This window comes from Vigna umbellata, chromosome 10 (assembly GCF_029865625.1).
Source record: "Vigna umbellata cultivar VRB3 chromosome 10, Vumbellata_1.0, whole genome shotgun sequence".
In the NCBI taxonomy this organism is placed as follows: Eukaryota; Viridiplantae; Streptophyta; class Magnoliopsida; order Fabales; family Fabaceae; genus Vigna; species Vigna umbellata.
In genome coordinates, this window is record NC_142174.1 from 11975653 (window position 1) to 11995917 (window position 20265).

General features: G+C 31.0%; 3 protein-coding genes across 6 annotated transcripts; 1 reads left to right on the forward strand and 2 right to left on the reverse strand.

Moving 5' to 3' along the window:
• The first annotated feature begins 6127 nt into the window (after nucleotides 1-6127).
• LOC124847656 (membrin-11-like) lies at nucleotides 6128-8695 on the forward strand. The gene is made up of 4 exons (XM_047325200.2): nucleotides 6128-6486; nucleotides 7274-7394; nucleotides 7477-7626; nucleotides 8319-8695. Exons 1-4 carry the CDS (start codon nucleotides 6242-6244, stop codon nucleotides 8478-8480), a joined length of 678 nt encoding a protein of 225 aa, XP_047181156.2. The 5' UTR covers nucleotides 6128-6241; the 3' UTR covers nucleotides 8481-8695.
• A 4631-nt stretch (nucleotides 8696-13326) lies between these two features.
• Nucleotides 13327-15089, reverse strand: RGF6 (root meristem growth factor). Its single transcript, XM_088099885.1, has 4 exons — nucleotides 14788-15089; nucleotides 14458-14632; nucleotides 14008-14051; nucleotides 13327-13662 (listed from the first exon to the last, which is right to left on the reverse strand). The coding sequence occupies exons 1-4, from the start codon at nucleotides 14887-14889 to the stop codon at nucleotides 13504-13506; spliced, it is 480 nt and encodes a 159-aa protein (XP_087956011.1). The 5' UTR covers nucleotides 14890-15089; the 3' UTR covers nucleotides 13327-13503.
• A 1824-nt stretch (nucleotides 15090-16913) lies between these two features.
• On the reverse strand, nucleotides 16914-19871 carry ATG8F (Ubiquitin-like superfamily protein). 4 transcript variants are annotated; one of them, XM_088100711.1, is made up of 6 exons: nucleotides 19752-19871; nucleotides 19247-19285; nucleotides 19090-19157; nucleotides 18144-18196; nucleotides 17298-17416; nucleotides 16914-17179 (listed from the first exon to the last, which is right to left on the reverse strand). In XM_088100711.1, exons 2-6 carry the CDS (start codon nucleotides 19281-19283, stop codon nucleotides 17064-17066), a joined length of 393 nt encoding a protein of 130 aa, XP_087956837.1. In that variant the 5' UTR covers nucleotides 19284-19285; nucleotides 19752-19871; the 3' UTR covers nucleotides 16914-17063. The 4 variants fall into 4 exon arrangements, with proteins under 4 accessions (XP_087956837.1, XP_087956836.1, XP_087956835.1 ...); XM_088100710.1 differs by having other exon boundaries at nucleotides 19247-19288; nucleotides 19752-19867; XM_088100709.1 differs by lacking the exon at nucleotides 19752-19871 and adding an exon at nucleotides 19510-19558 and having other exon boundaries at nucleotides 19090-19145; nucleotides 19247-19288.
• Nucleotides 19872-20265: the final 394 nt, after the last annotated feature.

The following is a 20265-nucleotide window of genomic DNA, read 5'->3' on the forward strand; positions in this document are numbered from 1 at the left end:
AAAAAGGTATTATTTATACTTTTAGTTACAGTTCGTTGACTAAATTAAACTGAATTAATTGCAGACAAATTTCGGGAAGTTCTTTTAATTAGCGTACCTTTTGTTCAAATACGACCTTTAGAGAGTAAAAAGTCATGATATTGAAAGTTTCAACGATGGGAACAGGAGAAGAATGTTCTGTGGCGGAATATTTAGGTTGCCACAATTCCATAGTTGGGTCAGATGAATCTATTTTCTGTGGGCGGTAAGTTTGGTTTTCCCTATGTATTAATTTCCGCTTATATATAGGTATAATAACCACGTATGCCACTGATGACAGTTTGTGTTTTCGCAGTTTCATGTTACTTATCATCCTGCGAGAAACAAGGAACTCAGCACAACACAGAATCACACTACGTTTTCATTTATTCAAATAATACAAAAACATATATAGTATGATTAATTTAATATATATTTATGAACAACTTAATTATATATTCACGTGTCTTACCTCATTAGATAATAACTCAAGGAACATTTGTTACGTTTCAAAAGATTAATAACAGTAATCGTTCTATTAAATTTTTAAATAATAAATGATTAAAATTAAAATTTGATGCAAGTAAATCTCTAAAATATTTATAAAAACAATCTTGAAGAAATTTCTATATAAATCATTCTATTACCACCATGATCACTTATCCTTTGGCTAATAAAAAAAACCATGATCAGTTATCACTAATCTAAACCCTAAAACAGTTGATAGTTTGGGACTTTGGCTTCCTCACTTTTTTTTTTAAATATATATATATATATATATATATATATATATATATATATATATATATATATATATATATTTTGTAAGTGATTTATTAACTTTAACCTTCACACTATATTCATTTGTTTATACTTTATAATATTTTAGGCATGCTAATTATGATTGTTTAAGGATAGTCAACTTGAAATTTAAACACTTAATAAATACTATATTTTCTTAATATATTTCAATATCTTGAAGTCTAGTTCATATACATTCTATCAATTTTAGAGAAATAAAAGATGAAAATATGGTAAAATTTTGCTTTCAGAGATATCATTATTATCACCATATAGTTTAATTTGATTTGGTAAATTTTGGCAGTGACTAATTAATATAGCTTTTCCTAAAAAAATATGATTAACCTAAAATATTATAATCACAATGACTTTTAAGAACATATGAGATTTGATGACTGACATAAGTGATTTTATTTTTAAACATTTGTTTAAGTTATCACGCGCGCGCGCGCACATATATATATATATATATATATATATATATATATATATATATATATATATATATATATATATATATATATATATATATGAATGAATATAACTATTTTAAAATATATAATTGTAAAAACAAAATATACTAATTTTACTTGTATAAATAATAATTAGGTTAAGACTTTTTTAATTGTTATTGCCGTACGTGGTGATGAAGAAGATTATGGTAGTAGTGATGTAATTATTATTATAGTTGGTCTTTTAAGACTTTTTAATCTATTATAGACATGATGGTTATATAACATTTTAATTTCAGAGTGATGCTCCCTCTCTTACCCAATTTTCTCCCTACACTTTTCCAATTTTTTTTTTAATTTTAAATTTACCCTTTTTACTTTTACCATGGTATAAATGTAAAAGATTTATAACTTCTGGTGGTTTTGAAGTATCATGATTCTATAATATAATCTGCTAAAAATTTATTCTCTACTTCTTTGTCTTTAAATAACCAAACTTGAAAATTTATGTTCAAATTTGAAAATCTATGCTTAAACTTGAAACTTTGAATCATCACGAAATAACTCTTGCCGTTGTAAATCAAACCGTTTAAGTCGGAGGAGCTTAACTTCTCTTTGATGATTACTTGGTGTTCGATGAATCTCGTAAAATTTGAAAGGAAATGAAAAATATTGTGTTAAAAGAGGTGGAAATTAAGAGAAAGAGAGAAAATGACAATAGGGGACGGGGGCTTGCTGGTGAGAGTAAAAGGAAAAGTGAAAGTAAGAAGGGATTAGGAATAAGATTAGAATAGGAAAAGTGAAAGTAAGAGGGGATTAGGAATAGGATTAGAATTTTAAAAAATAAAAAGTAAAAAGGATAAATTTAAAATTTAAAAAAATTGAGAAGGTATTGGGAGAATATGAGATGATGAAGGGAGCATCAGTCTTAATTTTAAAAGAGGAGTGTGAATAACAACTCTCTCTTTCAAGGGCCCAAACTCAATCTTTGTGCCCACAGTGCATTTTTTTCTTATCTTTTTTTTTGGTTTGTGCAAGTTAACTGATTTTGGTGGATCTTCTTCGTAGACCTTGTATTTTTGGGTGAGGTAAAGTAAATAGTGTCCTTTCATTTTGTGCTTCCATAATTTCAACATGCAATTCCATAAATTTAGTATTTCAAAATATATAATTTAAAAAATATTTTTTATATTTTTATTAATATATTTTAAAATATCAAACAAAAAATATATTTTATATTATATGAATAAATATAATTATAAAATTTAAAATATAATATTTTTATATTTTAAATTGTACATTCTAAAATAAAATAATTATATTTTAAATTATGCATTTCAGAATATAAAATAAAATATTCATTCCAAATTTATACTCTAAATAATATAATTTAAAATAAAAAAATTATAAATACAGGAAGAAATTCATGAAAATGTTGGAAGAAACAATACTAAATAGCCGTATAAAGTTTTACATATCAAGCAATTGAAGAAATCCTAAAGGGAAACGCTATACATAGAGCAATTGGGATAAAAGGTAGCAACTAAAAACTTGGTCTTGTTCTAGTTAAAAAGTGATCCCAATAGGGCAACATCTATTTCCAATAAAGCCATGTTAAAGTTTTTTTTTTTCATCAAACAATATTCTATCAGCAAAACAAAAAGCTCTTAAAACAAACTAACTTCGGTTCCAATCTAGATTTAATTTCAAATTTTGATAATATTCTAATCTTCTAAAGACTTCAACAAATTCATAAATTCTGTAAAAAAATTTATGTTAAATGTGTCACATTAACTAAAAGAACTAATTTATAATATATAAATAACTAATGATATACCTCATTTATATAAATTAAATTAAATTAAATTTTTTAACATTACAAGTATTTTAATGCTACTAACAAATTCATGTTTGAACACTGTTCTATCAGAAGAACTGGATTCGAATCCCCTTGATCGATCATCTTCATACTATGCGCTTAAAGGTGTTTGAGGGTAAGAAAAAAAAAACATGATTTGTGACTTTGAAGAATCATGCATAGGGATATTAGTAGGAGAAGGACCATTCAGAAAGGAAAGCTTTTTTAGAAGCAAAATACTTACACACAGAAGGAAAAAAAATGTATGCTCTAGTACAGCCATAGTAGAGTACCTAGAAATTTTGATCATGATCATACTAACACGTATTTATGGTGTTTTACATGTGCAAATATTTGTGATAATATATCTCATTCGAGATTTCACTGGTATTAGAAATAACATTAAATTATAATATATAAATAAAAGTAAATTTCATCTTATAAATTATTGGTTTAATATATTATTTGTTCTCTAGTTTTGGAGTTTTTATTCAAAGTCGTCTTACGTTTTAAAAAAGTTTACTTAGTCTTCATATTTTGTTAAAAAATTTTCAAAATGGTCCTTTTGGCTTATGGCGTTAGTTTTTAGTAAAAATGGATTAGTTTTTCTAAGTATAATATGGTACAATTAATTGTAATTTAGTATAAATCAGTTATTTTTGTCACGCCCTACTCAAGAGAGGTCTCTATTTTTCAAGTGTGGAAAAAATTATTGATTACCCAATTAAAACAAAATCATCTATACATCTAAACACTCTCATGTTTTAAAGTTTCATGTTTTAAAGTTTAACCAACTAACATTAAACGAAATAAAAATTTAAAAACATTATAGAATGAAACATAAGACTCAGGCTCAAGAATCCCAACCTAGGAAAACCCTTAGAATTGTAGAAAACATAAAAACACCTAACTCAAATATCCAAACGCAATGCTAAACTACTGATAAGTCAAAGCGTCTAAGAGAGAGTTTCGCTAAATGCGTAAGCTTACTACCCAAGATTCAGTTGAACTCTCGGAAAAAACGAAAAAGTTTCAAGACAATGTCTTGGACAAAAACCCTCTAAAAGCCTAAAACCTAAAATGAAAAAGAAAACATAACATACTAAATAATGTTGCTCCGAAAAAACGAAATAACAAAAAGTGTTTACATCGGTTTAAATGATACCATGAGCTAAAATTAGCACAACATTTACCAATTAGATTTTGATTTTGTTTTACATATTACTCTTTGCATTTTCAATTCATAATCATACATTTAAGGCTTAATTACCTACTTAGTCCCCATGTTAGGAGGTAATTTTCTGTTTAGTACCCGGTTTTAAAAATGTAGGCATTTGGTACCTATGTTTTGAAATTTGTATCAATTCAATCCTATCCAGTTAACGGCGTTGTAATTGATGCGAGAAATTAAGGACGTTAATGATAGCCTGGGTGGAATAGCTATCAAATGTTTGAATGCATCTTCACTAACGTCCTTAATTTCTCGCATCAATTATAACGCCATTAACTGGATAGGATTGAATTGATACAAATTTCAAAACATAGGTACCAAATGCCTACATTTTTAAAACCGGGTACTAAACAGAAAATTACCTCCTAACATGGGGACTAAGTAGGTAATTAAGCCTACATTTAATGATTCAGATTTTCCATATTCAAGTTTTAGCTGATTAGACTTTATACATTCTTTCTTCACTGCATATGCTTTCTAGGATTAGAGATTTTTTTTTCATACATCATTCAGATAGATTCAATCATGCATTTGCACTCAGTTTCTTTTGTTTTTAATAATTCATTTTATTTCCCCTCCTAATTTTAGTTTTTAATAAATAAATAATTATGTTTACTTCTATACAGTGAAGAATTTAGGTTTGTTGGTTTTAAAGCGACTAAAAAAATTGTTCAACACCCTACCTGATAAAATAACATGTTTTTCACAATTTAGCTACGTATTATTATATTTATTGACTCATAACTTTTTGAGTGATGCTTCCTCTTGTTGTATTTTAACAGTACATGTTATATTATAATAAATATTTATTGATAAAGGCTATAATTATTTGTATTATTATGCTCTTAGAAAATAATATTACTATCACTTATTATTATAATTGTTCACACTTCATGAATAATATTATATAATTTATAAAGACTATATTAATATATATATATATATATATATATATATATATTCTGAAATAAAAATTATATATAATATAACTATATTATATATGATAAATAATAATATTTTAAAATTTTAGGTATTACAATTACCTAGCTATAAAATTAAAGATCAAATAAAAAATTAAACATATCCCATAATTATAAATAATCAGCACATTTAACATTTAACTTTCACGTAGTTCAAAAAACCAAAACAATCTTAAAAAAGTGAACCTGGGTATGTAATTTTTTTTTATTATGATTGATCTTATCCTTTCTTCATCTTAAAAAAATAAGAATGTGTTTAGAAATATAGAAAAAGACTTGAAAAGAAATTCGAAAAAAAAACTAGATATATGGTAATCTTATGAAATAAAATTCGATTAATAAAAAGATTATTTATAACTTTAACTTTTTTATTGTTAAAAGTCATGAATACTCCCAAATCATTATTTTATAATTAATCCATGTAGATTTTAATAAATGACACACATCTTCTATACAAAATAATCTATTTTGCTTTTTATTTTTAAATATTGTTGACTAAAACTGAAAAAACTTTTAAATTTTGAAAATTAAAATTTTAAAATATAAAAATTTAAAAGTAAAATAGAACTGAAAAATTACAAAAAAGAATTTTATAAATAAAATAAAGCAAAAATAGAAAAAAGTTAAATAACACGGGTTCGCGCGCGCGTGTATATATATATATATTTATATTTGTTTAGAAAATTTAGAAAATATATTATTTTATTAAAATCACAATGAAAGTACAATTTTATTTTATTTTTTCTTGACTAATTTAATAAGACAAAATAAATTCAATTGAAATGTCTGAAATGGGAAAAATATCCCAACCCAACCAACTTTATTCTGCTTTGTTTTCCTGTGAAATTGAACAGCAACCTCTCGGAGAAACGTTATCGCCATTACCATCTCCGTCGCCGCCATGGAAGGAGGTGGAGGAACGTTATCGGAGATTCACCAATCCGCAAAAAAACTTCTGCTTAGGTCTCGTGACGGTCTTGAACGTCTCGAACGCCTCGAGTACTCTGCCACCGCCGGCACCGGCGCCGAAACGGAGCTTTCGTTCGCTGTGAAGAAGGACATCACTCAGATCCAATCCCTCTGCGTGGAGATTGAGCGCCTCTGGCGATCCGTCACAGCAAAACCTCAACGCGATCTCTGGAAAAGGTGAACGATTTCGATCCCGATCTCAGTTGAATCAATTGTTTTCATGAGGATATTTGTGTGTTTTTGAGGAAATTGCTTTAAATAATTTGTGCATGTTGTTTCGCGCGGTGGTTGTTTGAGTTCGGAATTGCATATTTGATTGTGGAAGAATGCAGACAATTTCGTATCTTTTTCTGATGATATTGCTACTGTGTTTTTTGTCCATATTATTGGAGTTCAGAGTTGCGCCTCTTGAAAATTTGAAGAATGATGCCAATATTTTGTTTGGAATTAATCGGGAGAGTAATTAAAATTCAATGCGAAATGTTGTTATTTGGGATGGAATGGAAAAGTGCTAGGGATTAGATGATTGGTGATTCGAAATGTAGAAAAGTGCTAGGGATTAGATGGTTGGTGATTCGAAATGTATGAGTGATGTTGTATTGGTTCTGTCTGTTTGATTTCTGTTTGTTATTGCAATTTGTTATGTATGTTAATGTAAATTCCCAAAATTGTTCTCAAAGCTAGACGTTGCAAACGTCGTTAATTGATAAAAAGATCCAAGTACTAAATGCTTAGGTCACTCGAGAGAGGCCTACGGAACATTACGAAATAAAAAGCTCCTAGGCCGTGGGTCAAGACCAGAGAGCTACAGGTACACCTTGGGCGACAAAGCACTCGGGCAGGGTCGGGCCAAGAGCAGCACGCGAAGTGCTCTGCTTATATCTATGCTATAATGGGTTCTGCTGCTGGAATTGCAGTATTCTAGTTGAGGATTTTCATTAAAGGTATTATGTTTCTTATTTAGAAAAGTGGAACAGATAGCTGAGGAGGCTGAATCACTAAGAGCAAGTTTGGATAAATATAACTTACGGCATCAGAAACGAATGAGAGAAGCTAATGAGAGAGCAGAACTGTTGGGACGAGCTGTATGTTGTTACCATCATGCTCTAGTTTTGTGGCTTATTTTTATCGTCATTTGCTGATAACAACTTCATTTGAAATTGCTAGAATGGGGATTCTGCTCATGTTCTGAGAATTTTTGATGAGGAGGCACAAGCATTACATTCAGTTCGCGCTTCTGCCAGGGAACTAGAAAATGCAAATGCAATTGGGGAAGCCATCCTTTCTTCAATACATGGTCAAAGAGAACGCTTGAAGGTAATTCATTTCATTTCTGTTGTGACAACATTTATATTCTACAGTTTAGGGTTAGCTAGAATAATATCTTTGTGATTATTGGTGTCAAATTAAATATTATGTTTGTTTATAGGCTACAATTGTAGTTTTTCTACGGAAGAAATTTAGATTGTAATTGCGTAAAATATCAATTTCCTATCTTATTGTTCTTTTCGTGCTGTTTCTGTTTCAGATGTTCACCTCTTAAACATATCCACTAAGTCATTAGTAACGTTAAATATAATTATGCTTTTTATCTCTATTTCTCATTAATGCTATTTTATGGTTCAGGTTTTAAACATAACACTTTCTTGTCCCCTTTTCCCTTTAAATTTGAACCATTACTTCTACTTCCATTTACACTGAGTGCATCTCTCTTGAAGAATCCATTTCGGGGAATACCAAGAAAGTGTGTTCTTGTAATTCTTCTTTTTTGGGCTTCACTCATTGAAAATTGGAATCAAACTTAGTTTGTTTGATGGTTTTCATTGTCGTATTCTCTTGTTGAAAAAGTGTAGGTTTTATCCTTTTCATGTTGTTTTCTATATTATTAACCTTCATCGCATCCAGTTTTTTTAGGGTTTTAATTTCTTAGTGATAATTAATGGAGCATTATTAATCCATTATATTGTTGTTGATATACCTCTTCATTTGGACATATATCTGGGATGCAGAGTGCACATAGAAAAGCATTGGACATCCTCAATACAGTTGGGATATCTAACTCTGTTTTGAGGCTAATTGAGAGACGAAACCGTGTCGACCAATGGATCAAATATGCAGGAATGTTATTGACTGTCATTTTCTTGTTCGCATTTGTTTACTGGAGACATTGACCATTCTCAGATGTTGAAAATCTGAAACTTTGTTTGGGAGAGCATATAAAAGTGAGATACGAAGTATATTTGGCAGAAATAAGCGAAACTTCAACAGCTTGTGTGTCATGAGGTAATAGACACGAGGCTATAAAAATCTTGTAACTTCTTACAACCTGTAATTTGACAATATATTTTAGCCTACTTTAGATTTACAGTTCCATCTTCGATTTCAATTGCCAAGCTTGATACGGAATTTACAGTCAGTTCCTATGCTTAATACCTCTAAAAAATATTCGACTTATATGGTTACCTCAAAGTTGTTACCATCGATACTTTTCAGATAAGTGAACATGGAACTTTTTTCTTTCTTTATTATACAGTTGTGTATCATGAATTTGTAATTCAACTTCAACAATGTATTCGTAATGGAAATAGTGATTTTTTAGCGTAATTCATTTCGAGCTTGTTCAACGCTACGTATTTATTTTTGTCAATAAAAAATGTTCTTATACACGAGTAATTATAATAATTTTGAATAAATCTTTTTAAAGTTAATAATGTGTTTTGAATTCAAGTATTTTGAATTCTGGGTATTGACGATGGTATTTTTCCTTGTCTATACTGATTTATGTATTATAGAAATCAGTCTCATTCCATTCCTTTATTTCTTCTTCACAGCATTTCTGGTAGCCGGAACGAGTAGCCGTAGATTGGTGGAACTACTTTTTTTGTTAAGTTTTCATAATCCTATTTCAGATATTAGAAAAGGTTTATTTTCAAATCAGTAATAATGAAGTGCAACTGATGCTGATATAAATTGATTGACAAAAGGATCTACAACAATTTAAGAATGTCATGCGAAAAAGGTTCAAACTCACTTGGATCAATCAGCCAAATATAAATTTTGGAGTTGCTTATATAATGCTAATTAGCTTATAATATAAATTTATAAGTTGTTTTAGAACGGGCAAAAAACAACTTTAAATCAACAATCAAATAGAAAACAAGGTCATCTCGTGTTAAATGAGAATGACTTATAATACAATGAAAAATTCATGTAATGAAACCGATCATGTAAATGATTTTGACTTTTAGTAGTGATCAACAATCATTAAAAAAACAACATAAATCTTACAAATAGTACGATCAAAACAAAATAAATGAGAATAATGATAAAAACCGTTTATTAATATGTAGCAATTTGTCAAAAAAAAATTCATTAGATTGTCTTGAAAACAGTTGTTAATAACTTTCAATAAACAAATTAATATAATGAAAGTTTCAATAAAATCATTTGATTGTAAACAGAATTATATTTAACTTTAAAAATAACAATCGCGTCAGCCACTCGGAGACCTATCTCCTTACTATGCCCAAATTTTGACAACCAGTCAGCAACTTGGTTTCCTTCACGATAGCAATGAGAGATTCGAACCTTCCAATTTCCCTCAATAAACTCAAGTATCGACTGAACAAGAGGAGTATAAAGATCATATTTTTCCGCCCGTTTATTCAGAACACAGTCCACAACTGAGAAATCCTTTTCTCCTTAGCAAGCTTCAGGGCAGTCAGGACACCCCACAGTTCAGATTGCACACTAAAGCCATTAGACGTTGGATCTGATGATCTGACAGAAAAATAAGAGATTGCAGTGTCACACTTAAAATACACACGAAAAGTTACGCTACAAACCCAAACACAATTTTTAAATTAACTTCATTTAAGAGTTACCCGAAACAGAATGTTCCAAGATTTAACGTGTGTGATCACGGAAAACTCCACCACAGCTAGTAAGATGTTCTTGAAGCTTATAAGACCCATCTACATTAGCTTTAATCCAGATCTTTTCATAGCAAGCCCCTGTTAACTGTCCAAAATTGTACAGCTAGAATTACATATTCAACCATGGTAAGCAATATCGCAAGAAATTGTGGACAAATGTGGAGACTTCAAAAATTCAGTGTGGTTACGTCAACAGCTTGCAGATCAAAACTAAAAACCATGCCTTCAACGGCACAAAAAAATTATTTATAACTTTATACCATTCCAATAATAATACTTTTTTGGTTGATGTGGTTGTCTAGAAGCTCTCACATCAGTCATGGTTACGTCATCATTTAAATGTGCTGTCTGGATTGAACGAGCTGAACCTGTTTCAGTGTTCCTTCTTGTGGGATCCCTAGGCTTTTCTACTGTGGATTTGCCAGCTCTAGAAGGCACATCATTGTGATTTATAAGCCCTGTACAGAATCCTTCAAGAGTCACGAGGGTTTTCCTTTTTGGATTCGAGCATTTTTACTTGTCTGGTTAATTGGATTTTCAATGGCCTCAGGTTCAGATGCCTTAACTTGAGATGGATTGGTCTGGTGTGCATCTTGATTTATAAGCTGTGTTTGGAATTTTTTTGTATTAGTAGCATTTGTTGTAGTCTGTTTCATAGCACAATCTGAGATGACAAGAAAGAATGCAACACTGCGGCTTGTAGAACAGGAGAAAGAACATCCGTTGAATATGTCACCTGAAAAGAAACAAACACATCATGCAGATGAAAAATAGGAACAGGCATTTACAAGATATAAATCTCTAAGTAAAGAAATATTGTGATACTTTGTTATTTATGTAAAGTTAAATTAAACTTAAAATTTATTATATATATATATTTTAATGTCTCTATTATATATTGTGAAGTTGAAGGATGAAAAAGCACATGAGTGAAGTTGATTTTGTCTGGAGTCTACGTTAGGGTAGAGGCAGTGGTGTTGGCAAATGGTCCATTTTTCTTTTGGAGTGTCTCCTGCGCAGGATGTTGGATCTCATTCAAAATCAGTGTACGCTCAGAAAGGAAGTGGTCCAAACACTGCAGAAACTTTCTTCACCTAGCTGTTGGATTGGTCCACAATTCTCATTTAGGTCTGTTTCAAATTTGGTCCCAAACTTATCGGAGGAACCCTAAAAAAATCATAACTTTCTTCAACAATATACAAGATGCACCTTAAGAATGGAGACAGGTTCAATTCGACTTTCCAACACAATATTTTATACAGGACTTGTTCTCATGTTTTCACTGATATTTGGATGTTTGCTTTAAAATTAAACATGATGATATGTTCCTTTCTTTTGCAGAGTGAAGTCATGGTAGATGAGTTTAAATGACTCAAGATTACCTTTTTGAATAAATGGAAACTGGAGAATTACCATATCATTTTTAACCTGATTTTAATCAAGACTGTTGCGATTGTTAAAGAATTTAGGTTGCATATACAGAGCTTAATTTTGTAACGTGTGCTCGTTATGTTTTGTTGGAGACATAAATTACAACCAGGATCATAAGTTCACATTCTATATATTTGTTGAAAATTTTACTTTCCATTTAGATTTCTGGAGTCATTTGTTTGTAGGTTTTATTGATGAATATGAGAATGTTTGAATTAGATGCTTCAATTCGCAACTTGATAGAGTGTCTGGACACAGTGATATGGGTTCTTATCCAGTCGGTTAAAAGCGGTTGGAAGTTATCTGTAACTCTTCGTATTAAAATCTAAGTAGTTCTACTAATATTAAAGTAAGAAATTATTGAAGTTTTTAAATACAACATGACAAAAGAGTACCCGTTAGAAGTTAGTTAAAAGCTAGAGATGTAGGCATGTTACACCACATGTGAGATATGCATTGTTTGCTTCCTGCATTAATTAATTTATTCCTTTCTATTAATTAATATATTTATCTTCATATTAAGTCTAATAGTTTCATAGGAATGAATACTAAAGATACTTTAATTACTTCATAACACATTTCAAAGTGGATAAGTAATTGAACCTAAAACTGCTACTTAATAAATTTGGGATCGACATCTATCGTAACATCAATACAAGAATTCTAAGACGAATCATGAGTCTTTTAAAGTCTCCATTGAAAATGAACATTTATTCCCATCTCAACTTGAATGATTTATGTTTATATTACTAAAACTTTATACGAGCTTTAGGTCTTTCCTCGTACATATATGACCAAATGGACTTCTTATTCTCAACTTGGCTACCTCTGGCTGAAATTTTTTTAAGACTTCCTCAATCCTATCACGCCCAATTTATATCACTTAAGAGTCTAGATTAGATTAGAGAAGTTTAAATACTCTTTCTCCATTTATCCTTCGAAAACCTTTAAAAAGATGTAGATGTGATGAAGTACAAACTCTAAAACAGACAATATGAAATAAAGATGTTACATTATCGTTTTATTAATTTTATCTATCCAAAAACTCTATAAATATACATAATATTTTATCAAGAAATACACATTCTCATAGTTCCTCTTTTTTACTTAAAAGATTCAATTTTTTTTCTTCAGTATTGGAGAATTTTCTAAAGATAAATTTTTTCTCTGTCCCAGATCTTAATATCAAATCTTAGCATTGGAGAACTTTTTAGAGATAATTTTTTTCTCTGTTCCATCTCTTAATATCAAATCTTATCACCTATCCGAAGGTTTTTCCTTCGGATCCCGGTAAAAACAATTCTCACTATGTTTTTATATTCCTACAGTAATGAAAATATTGGCTTTATAGTATTTGTTGGAGCCAGAATAGAGTTAACTAACTTAGGACAGTAAACGGAAGTTGGGTACAGACTTTAACTACGACCAGCATTTAAGAGAAATACCAACTGTTCTGATACACGCCTTAAAAGTTGGCAACTATTCTATTTCAATCCATGTCTACGTACCAGTCCACACTTTTCACGTGAATCAAATTATTTTGATGCAAAAACTGGGAATTCTGACATTTCACCGAGGCATTGCATGTGCCTTGGTGTCTTTAGCCTGTAGATTTGACTAACGTAAATGCTAAATAAACGAATCTGGCTGTTATTATATTATTCGTGTTTATCCATCACTTGCTTTATGCCAAACATCATCGTGAAAATATACAGCATGTTTTTGTAAAATAGCACACATCGTAATCATACTTTGGTCCAATTACAACATGGCATAAACATTCTTCGAAAAATACAGACGATAAATCACTAACTAAGCATGCATGCAATCAAGGCTTTTCATTATGAATGGGTGGTTTCCGATGAGGTTGAGCATAGTCCATTTCAACTATGTCCTCTGCAGTGTCACTGGCCTTTGTAAGCATTGTTTCTTCAACGTGATGATGCTGAGCAGCTCCCAGCATTGACCGTGCAGGCCCCCTCTCATCCTACACAACCCTATATGTCTCATTCATTGCTTTCTATCATTCACAATCTATATTCATAAATATTCACAAGCAAGAGACACGTATCGCTCCCACAACAAATCCTTTTAGAACAACAGAAACAGAAATATATGAAAGACATGAATTTATCATAACTAGATTCTTTATCTATATTCATGGACAAAACATATTTCAAACAGATTAAAGTTTTATAAAATTTAATAAACTTTTCTCTATTATAAACTTCTTCACAGATTTTAAATAAAAACCATTTCCATTATATGGCCCCTCTCATTTGGGAGGCAAATAACTCTATCAAAAATCTAGCTAAATTTTACTGTATATTACCTCTGCTGCGTGAAAGGATGGCGAATCCATTTGAAAAGATGTCCCTGCATACCCATTCCACCACCGTCACTTTATTGTTATAAAGGGTGCATAAGGCTAGAGTAATTTATATAAGAAATTACACAATTATAGATTTATATTCTGAGAGAGAAGGTGAGATAAAATGACATTAATGCACCTATATATATATATATATATATATATAACTCAGTTACATGACACCTCACATGTAAGGTAGACGTACTTTAGATAATTTTCCTGAGAAAATAAAGGCAAACTTCATTTGTTTTGTATTAACAGAAAATGACTAAAATTCTTTAAACAACTGCTTAGAGTAACCTTTTCAACCATGAACAGTAATAAACATTGGAAGTTTCATTTCTCTATTGCTTGAGCTCGTGGCTGCTGTGTGTGTTTGGGAAAGGATAGATTTTCTAGAAAATTAAGCACCTGAAGCTGCCTCTACGATCGGTTCCTTCAAAGTGGATGACATGCTACAACTCTCACAAGTGTTCAATTCATTATTCGCGAGTTTCTGTTGCTGCTGTTGATTTTCCTGTAGCCTGTAATCCTTCAAGCTACTAGATGCAGTTAACGTCTCCAATAATTTGACCTTGTGTAGTTCCTGTAGATAATCACAAATCTTAGTCTCTATCTGTATATAATTTCAAATGCTTCCAAATATGGTGAACAAAATATCTTCTGTCCCGTACGGAGAACTAATGCAATGTGATCTTATATGGCATACGGAAATGGAATAGTTGGTATTAGGAACCCAACCTTATGAGGGGTGTCTTTTTTAGAAAGACTAGGAAATCGGGCAGTGCATGCATGCACAGAAACACTAAGGAGAAGGATCATGGCAAGAGAAAGAGGAGTCATGCCGAGATGAGTTTGCTGGGTCTAAGTTAGGAACAGAGAAAGAGTGAGGTTCTTATGAATAGACTTATAGAGTAAGGTTTTCACAAATATGTAATGGTAGAATAGAGGGTGCATTAAATGCAGGTTTTGTATGGGATGGAGAACGTTCTTTAAGAGAACATGCATGTGTTTGGGAGATGAACCTTGAAAACGAAAATGAAGATATCAAGGGTCCACATTTGTCCCCTTACCCCTATTCTCGGTTATTTTTAATCACTCCAGACAGAAACCCCATTTGCAATCCCTACCACAAAGACTGAACTATTAGCTTTTTCTTGGGGAATTAAGATTCTAATCAAAATAATTAAGGGACAGAAATAAGGAGTGACTACATGGCATTTATGCTGAAAAACTAGTAGTGGTAGAATGCTGCCAAAATTGCAATTGCATGAATGCGTTAACTGCTAGCTTCTTATTGTTTTGTTGGACAAGGTTTTTCCATTAATTAAGGAAGAGACGAGTGATAAATGTTGGATATTAGGCCGGTGAAGTTTGATGGTTTTCTCATTGCAGGAAAAGGATGCCATCACAAAACTGGCTAGAGACAAACCAAAACGAAGTCGGTTTAATGAAAGCGAGATCGAGTAGTTTCGGCTAATTCGGGCTCAAAACTAGACTGTGACCTGATAATAGGGGAAAAGCTAAAAACATCAAAATTACTTTACATAGCTATAGTTGATACAAGAGATGAACATATTTTTAATATCTATTCTTTCAGATAAACGTCTTCAAATTTCTGTTCTTTCATGTTAAAAGTACTTAGTTTTTATATCAGTTAAACTTGTTAAAAAATGTGTACTTTCGCATGAACAAATCAAATTCTCAAACTTAAAAAAGTATAGATTCCATCTCTTTTAATATTAAACAACACAATAAATCCAATAGAAACTAAATTCAAATTTTTTTTACAAGTTAAATTCATAGACGTTCTAAGTCGACATTAAATTCATCGGCCATGAGAAAAATGTAGAGATTAAAAACAGGTTCTTCCCTTGAGTTTTATTCATTCCGTTTTTCAATAGAAAATTTGGACTCTTAAGGACCTTTGCATTGTAAGAAAAAGAATTATTGTTTAAAACTTTAACAATAATTATAAAAAAAAAATCATAAAGCAATGTGAGAAATAAAAAAACAAAACTTATTCTAATAATTTATGTACCAACTTATAAAAACAAATTTTTTAATGAAAACAAAATAACACTTTTATAGTTGTTCACAATAAAATAAAAGATAATTGAAAACATTATCTTTAAGTTGAAGGCTACCGATAGCAAATCCTATTTTTCTCGAAGTTGAAATTCTCTTGCATTATTTCAAAGCTCAAGTGGCATATGAAAATGGCAATGACAACATATGGGACCTACAGAGGAGTGGGGAATGGGGACGAGGAGTTTTAGAGACAAGGGAGCATGGCTAAACCGTCACCTTCAACTCTCTTCCCAGCAGCCAAGGAGCATGCCACATGGAACGTACACCATCTGCCATCAAAAGCAACGCATTGTCACAATAACCATTGCTTCACTAAGGACCAGATATCAAATTCTAGGTTCTGTGTAGCAATGCAATGACACATCCTTCAGATTCTACTGTCTCCGACATGCATGCCTCTACATGTTTGTAATGCAACATGATTTTAATTAATAAATGTAAATCATGTAAAGTAGTATGATCAGCATAAGTAAATATTTCACAGGGCAAAATAAGTACGCAGTAGTTTTGTTATTATAGTTTCACTTTTTCTTGTGCTTAATGAAAGATGAAATACTTCATTTCGAATTAGACCCCTATTCTGCCATATAATGAACGACTCAATTCCCTGCTTCTAGCATATTCTAATTAACCATTTATCCAGATAGAAAGAAGGGGAAACAAGAGACAATGGGTGGTGGACCATCTTGAAGATATTTAAAATTCAAGTTTTGTACTACTGATCCATTGTATCAATGAACATTCCAATATATGCCTGATGTAAACCGAGAAAGGAGTTGAAAGACTGAATGGGAGAACTTTTAATATTAATCAAGTTCACGGAATTTATATACAACTGTACAAAACATTGAGAATAAGATTCTTGACAGAAGTACTATAACGAATTTATCTGACAGACCAGAGAGACCAAATCATAAGCAGTTAATTTATAAGGGCTCCTGAATGGAAATGAAATCCCCAAAGGTATTCTCGCCACTGTATGTAACATAGAGAAACCCATCCTCGTCCTTCTTCTCATCATATATGGCAGACATAATTGCTCCTGAAGAAATTGATAATTATCAAGTCATGCAATAGGATAAGGCTTATTCTATATTAGAAATCTAGAGAATCATATATACTAAAAGAGAGAGAATGAGCATGTGTTTGCCTCAGTTCACCTGTAGGAGGAAGGACGTTGTCCACAAATATAAAGATTGCCTTTTCTGCACTTAGCTTGATCCTTTTGCGGATCACGTAGACAAACTGTCCAACAGTCAAGTCAGCAGGGACAAGGTACCTGCAATGTTGTCATTCAGATTCATAATACACAGTATACGGCTGCCAACCACGTTACAAATTTAATACGTTGTCTGGCATAAGACAACGGCCAATGATAAATTCATTACACCCTAAAATCTAGTTATTAGCTAACAAAAGCAAAGACACACAACCATTACAACCAAGCTTTCAGAAATAGAAAAGTAATTCATAATTTTGTTTACCCATGTTAAAATTCAGGTCCGTTTACTGTTTGAAGCTACCAAAATCATCCATTTTCTTAAGTATTGCAGTATTGCTAATAGTCACTCATGCCAAATTTTTAAGTCGTCTTTATCCATTTTTGGTATATCATCTGTTCAATTTATACAAGCTGGTTACACACCGTGATTATGATCAATATAGCTTTATCATTGTGTATCACATTTATGCAACACTTTAGAATAGTTCAACAAGCATAAGATCCTGCATTTATTCTAAGGCAACCAAATGGAATTACGAAACACTTTTAACAGGTATGCTATACACAGTTAGTAATCCAACAATAATAAAATGTATTTTTTTGTCTAAGCTAAACTTTAAATTCCATACATCAGAATGGAAATATTTAATAGGGTCATACTTAACGGTGTATGAGGGCCTCAATTAAGAAATCAATAAAGAGAAAGTCCTTAGGCCACCGGTTAAAATTTGTCTAATAATATCGTATTTTCCACACAAGAAGAAATATATAGGCAACAGCTTACTTTTTCTTGTCAATACTTGGGATGTCACTTCTTTCTGCCTTCTCCACAATAACCTTCAGGCATATCCAGAATAATTTAGCACAAAATTTCAGATATATCAATGACATGCACTTCAGAGAATGATAGTTAAGGTAAGCAAAATACAAGTTAAAATACCATACCTTGATACGTATACAATGTATCTACTAGGAAAGTTAAAATTGACCTATCTTTAAATATGGATATTGATATTACTCTGTAATCAAATTTAACCTAGATGTCTGACTATGTTTAATGGCAACAAAGTAATAGGAATATAGGATGCTTCCTTCTCAGTATCCAGCCTCTGAGAACGTTCACAAATGTACAGCTCATCCAATAATCTTTCTTAAGTTCGAATTCATTGTATCATTCAATGACTCTGTAATCAATCACTTAACCTCCAATATAGAATACTTCCATATTAGTCACTTATACACAATAGCAGTCCAAATTGGTTTTTCCTTAAAAGATATCTAAAACACAGTACAAATTTCCACGCTATAGAATACAGACCCTTCTCATGAGGAACACAACTACGTTTACAGAGATATTATATTCAGTAAAGGGAAAGGTAAGAATAGGAAACCTGGAAACAAAGTAAAACAAGGCAAGGGGAAATGACTGCGCTAACAGGAACAGCAGATATTTACGGTGAGAAATCCATTAAACTAAGAATAGAAAAATGCCTAACGAAATTACGTTCACCAAACAGGACTCACTGAGCAGGACTAAATGCATTTGTTTATAGATAATAAACAAGGTTTCATCAATAATAAATACAAAAAAGTAAAGCCTACTCAAGCAGCAAAAAAAGAACAACACGTAAAAGAACAAGTCTTCTGCAAAAATGTATACCTCAGCTATCACCAAAAAATGCATAAGTATTTAGACAGTAGCAAAGAAAAATAGAATTGGCAATTCTCACCGGGATCCTGTCTGGGTATTTTTCTCTAATTCTAGCAGCCTCTGCTCTTCTCTTCTCTGGAAAGAAAACTATTATTAATATAATACCTACCTATATCTCAAGCACACAACAAAAGTTTCGAACAATTGGGGGAAAAAAGAGGAAGCAAAAGGTTTACCAAGATCATGCTCTTGTTTGAAGTAGCTCCTTGCCATTCCTGCTGAAATTGGAATCAACAAAATTCAATTAAAATAAAATATCCATAATCTCACAAAGAAAAGGTAATTCACCAATCAACAAAGATTCAAAATCATTTCCATTATCTAAAGATAATAAACAATGAAACAAGTTAGAAACATCATAAAACGAAACAAAACCCAAAACTTGAGCAACTCTATAAGTCAGACGATATTAACACAAACAAGAAGCAGAAGGAGATACAGGAAAAAATCTGCGAAAACAATTGCTTTTGCATAGAGTGGAAAAGGAACCCTAATAAGTTCTAAAAAAGATGATCATCTCCTACCTACAGTGTCTCTTTTGAAAAATTTAGAGAAATGGATATCAGAAAAGAAATAAAAAAGTATAAAATTAACAGATAATAGTAAAATAATGGTCAAAGTACAGATAAGTAATGAGGGAAAACGTGAAAGTGGAAATTTGATTGATCGAATGAAGCAAACCTGATGAAATTGAAGATGATGAAAACCACCAGAGAAGTAACGTAGTTGATCACAAGTCCAAGAAACCCGTGAGTGGATTACTTCAAGATAGCAATAAACAAAACGATGACTTTAACTATTTATAGTTATTTAGAAAAAACAAACTTATACCAACATTGTAAGTTGCAAAATCATATTTAATGAGAATATAATGACGTATTTTTCTCTAATCACCCAAATCGTTGTATTGAAAAGCCACTTTTTGATTTTAAAATTAATATTTTAAATTAAACTGAAAAATAGTCAACATTGATTGCTAATATAAGATAACAATATATATAATAATTGAATTCCTGTTAATGTCAAATCCTTTCCGTTTATATTTTGTAATTAATAAGCTTATAATCCTTTTTTTGTAAAATTTTTGAAGAAATTAATATAATAAACAATTATTTTAGAAGAAATAAAATAAATAAAACACACTTAATCTTTAAAGAGAGAAGAAGTAAAATACGGGACCCTATTCTAATAACGT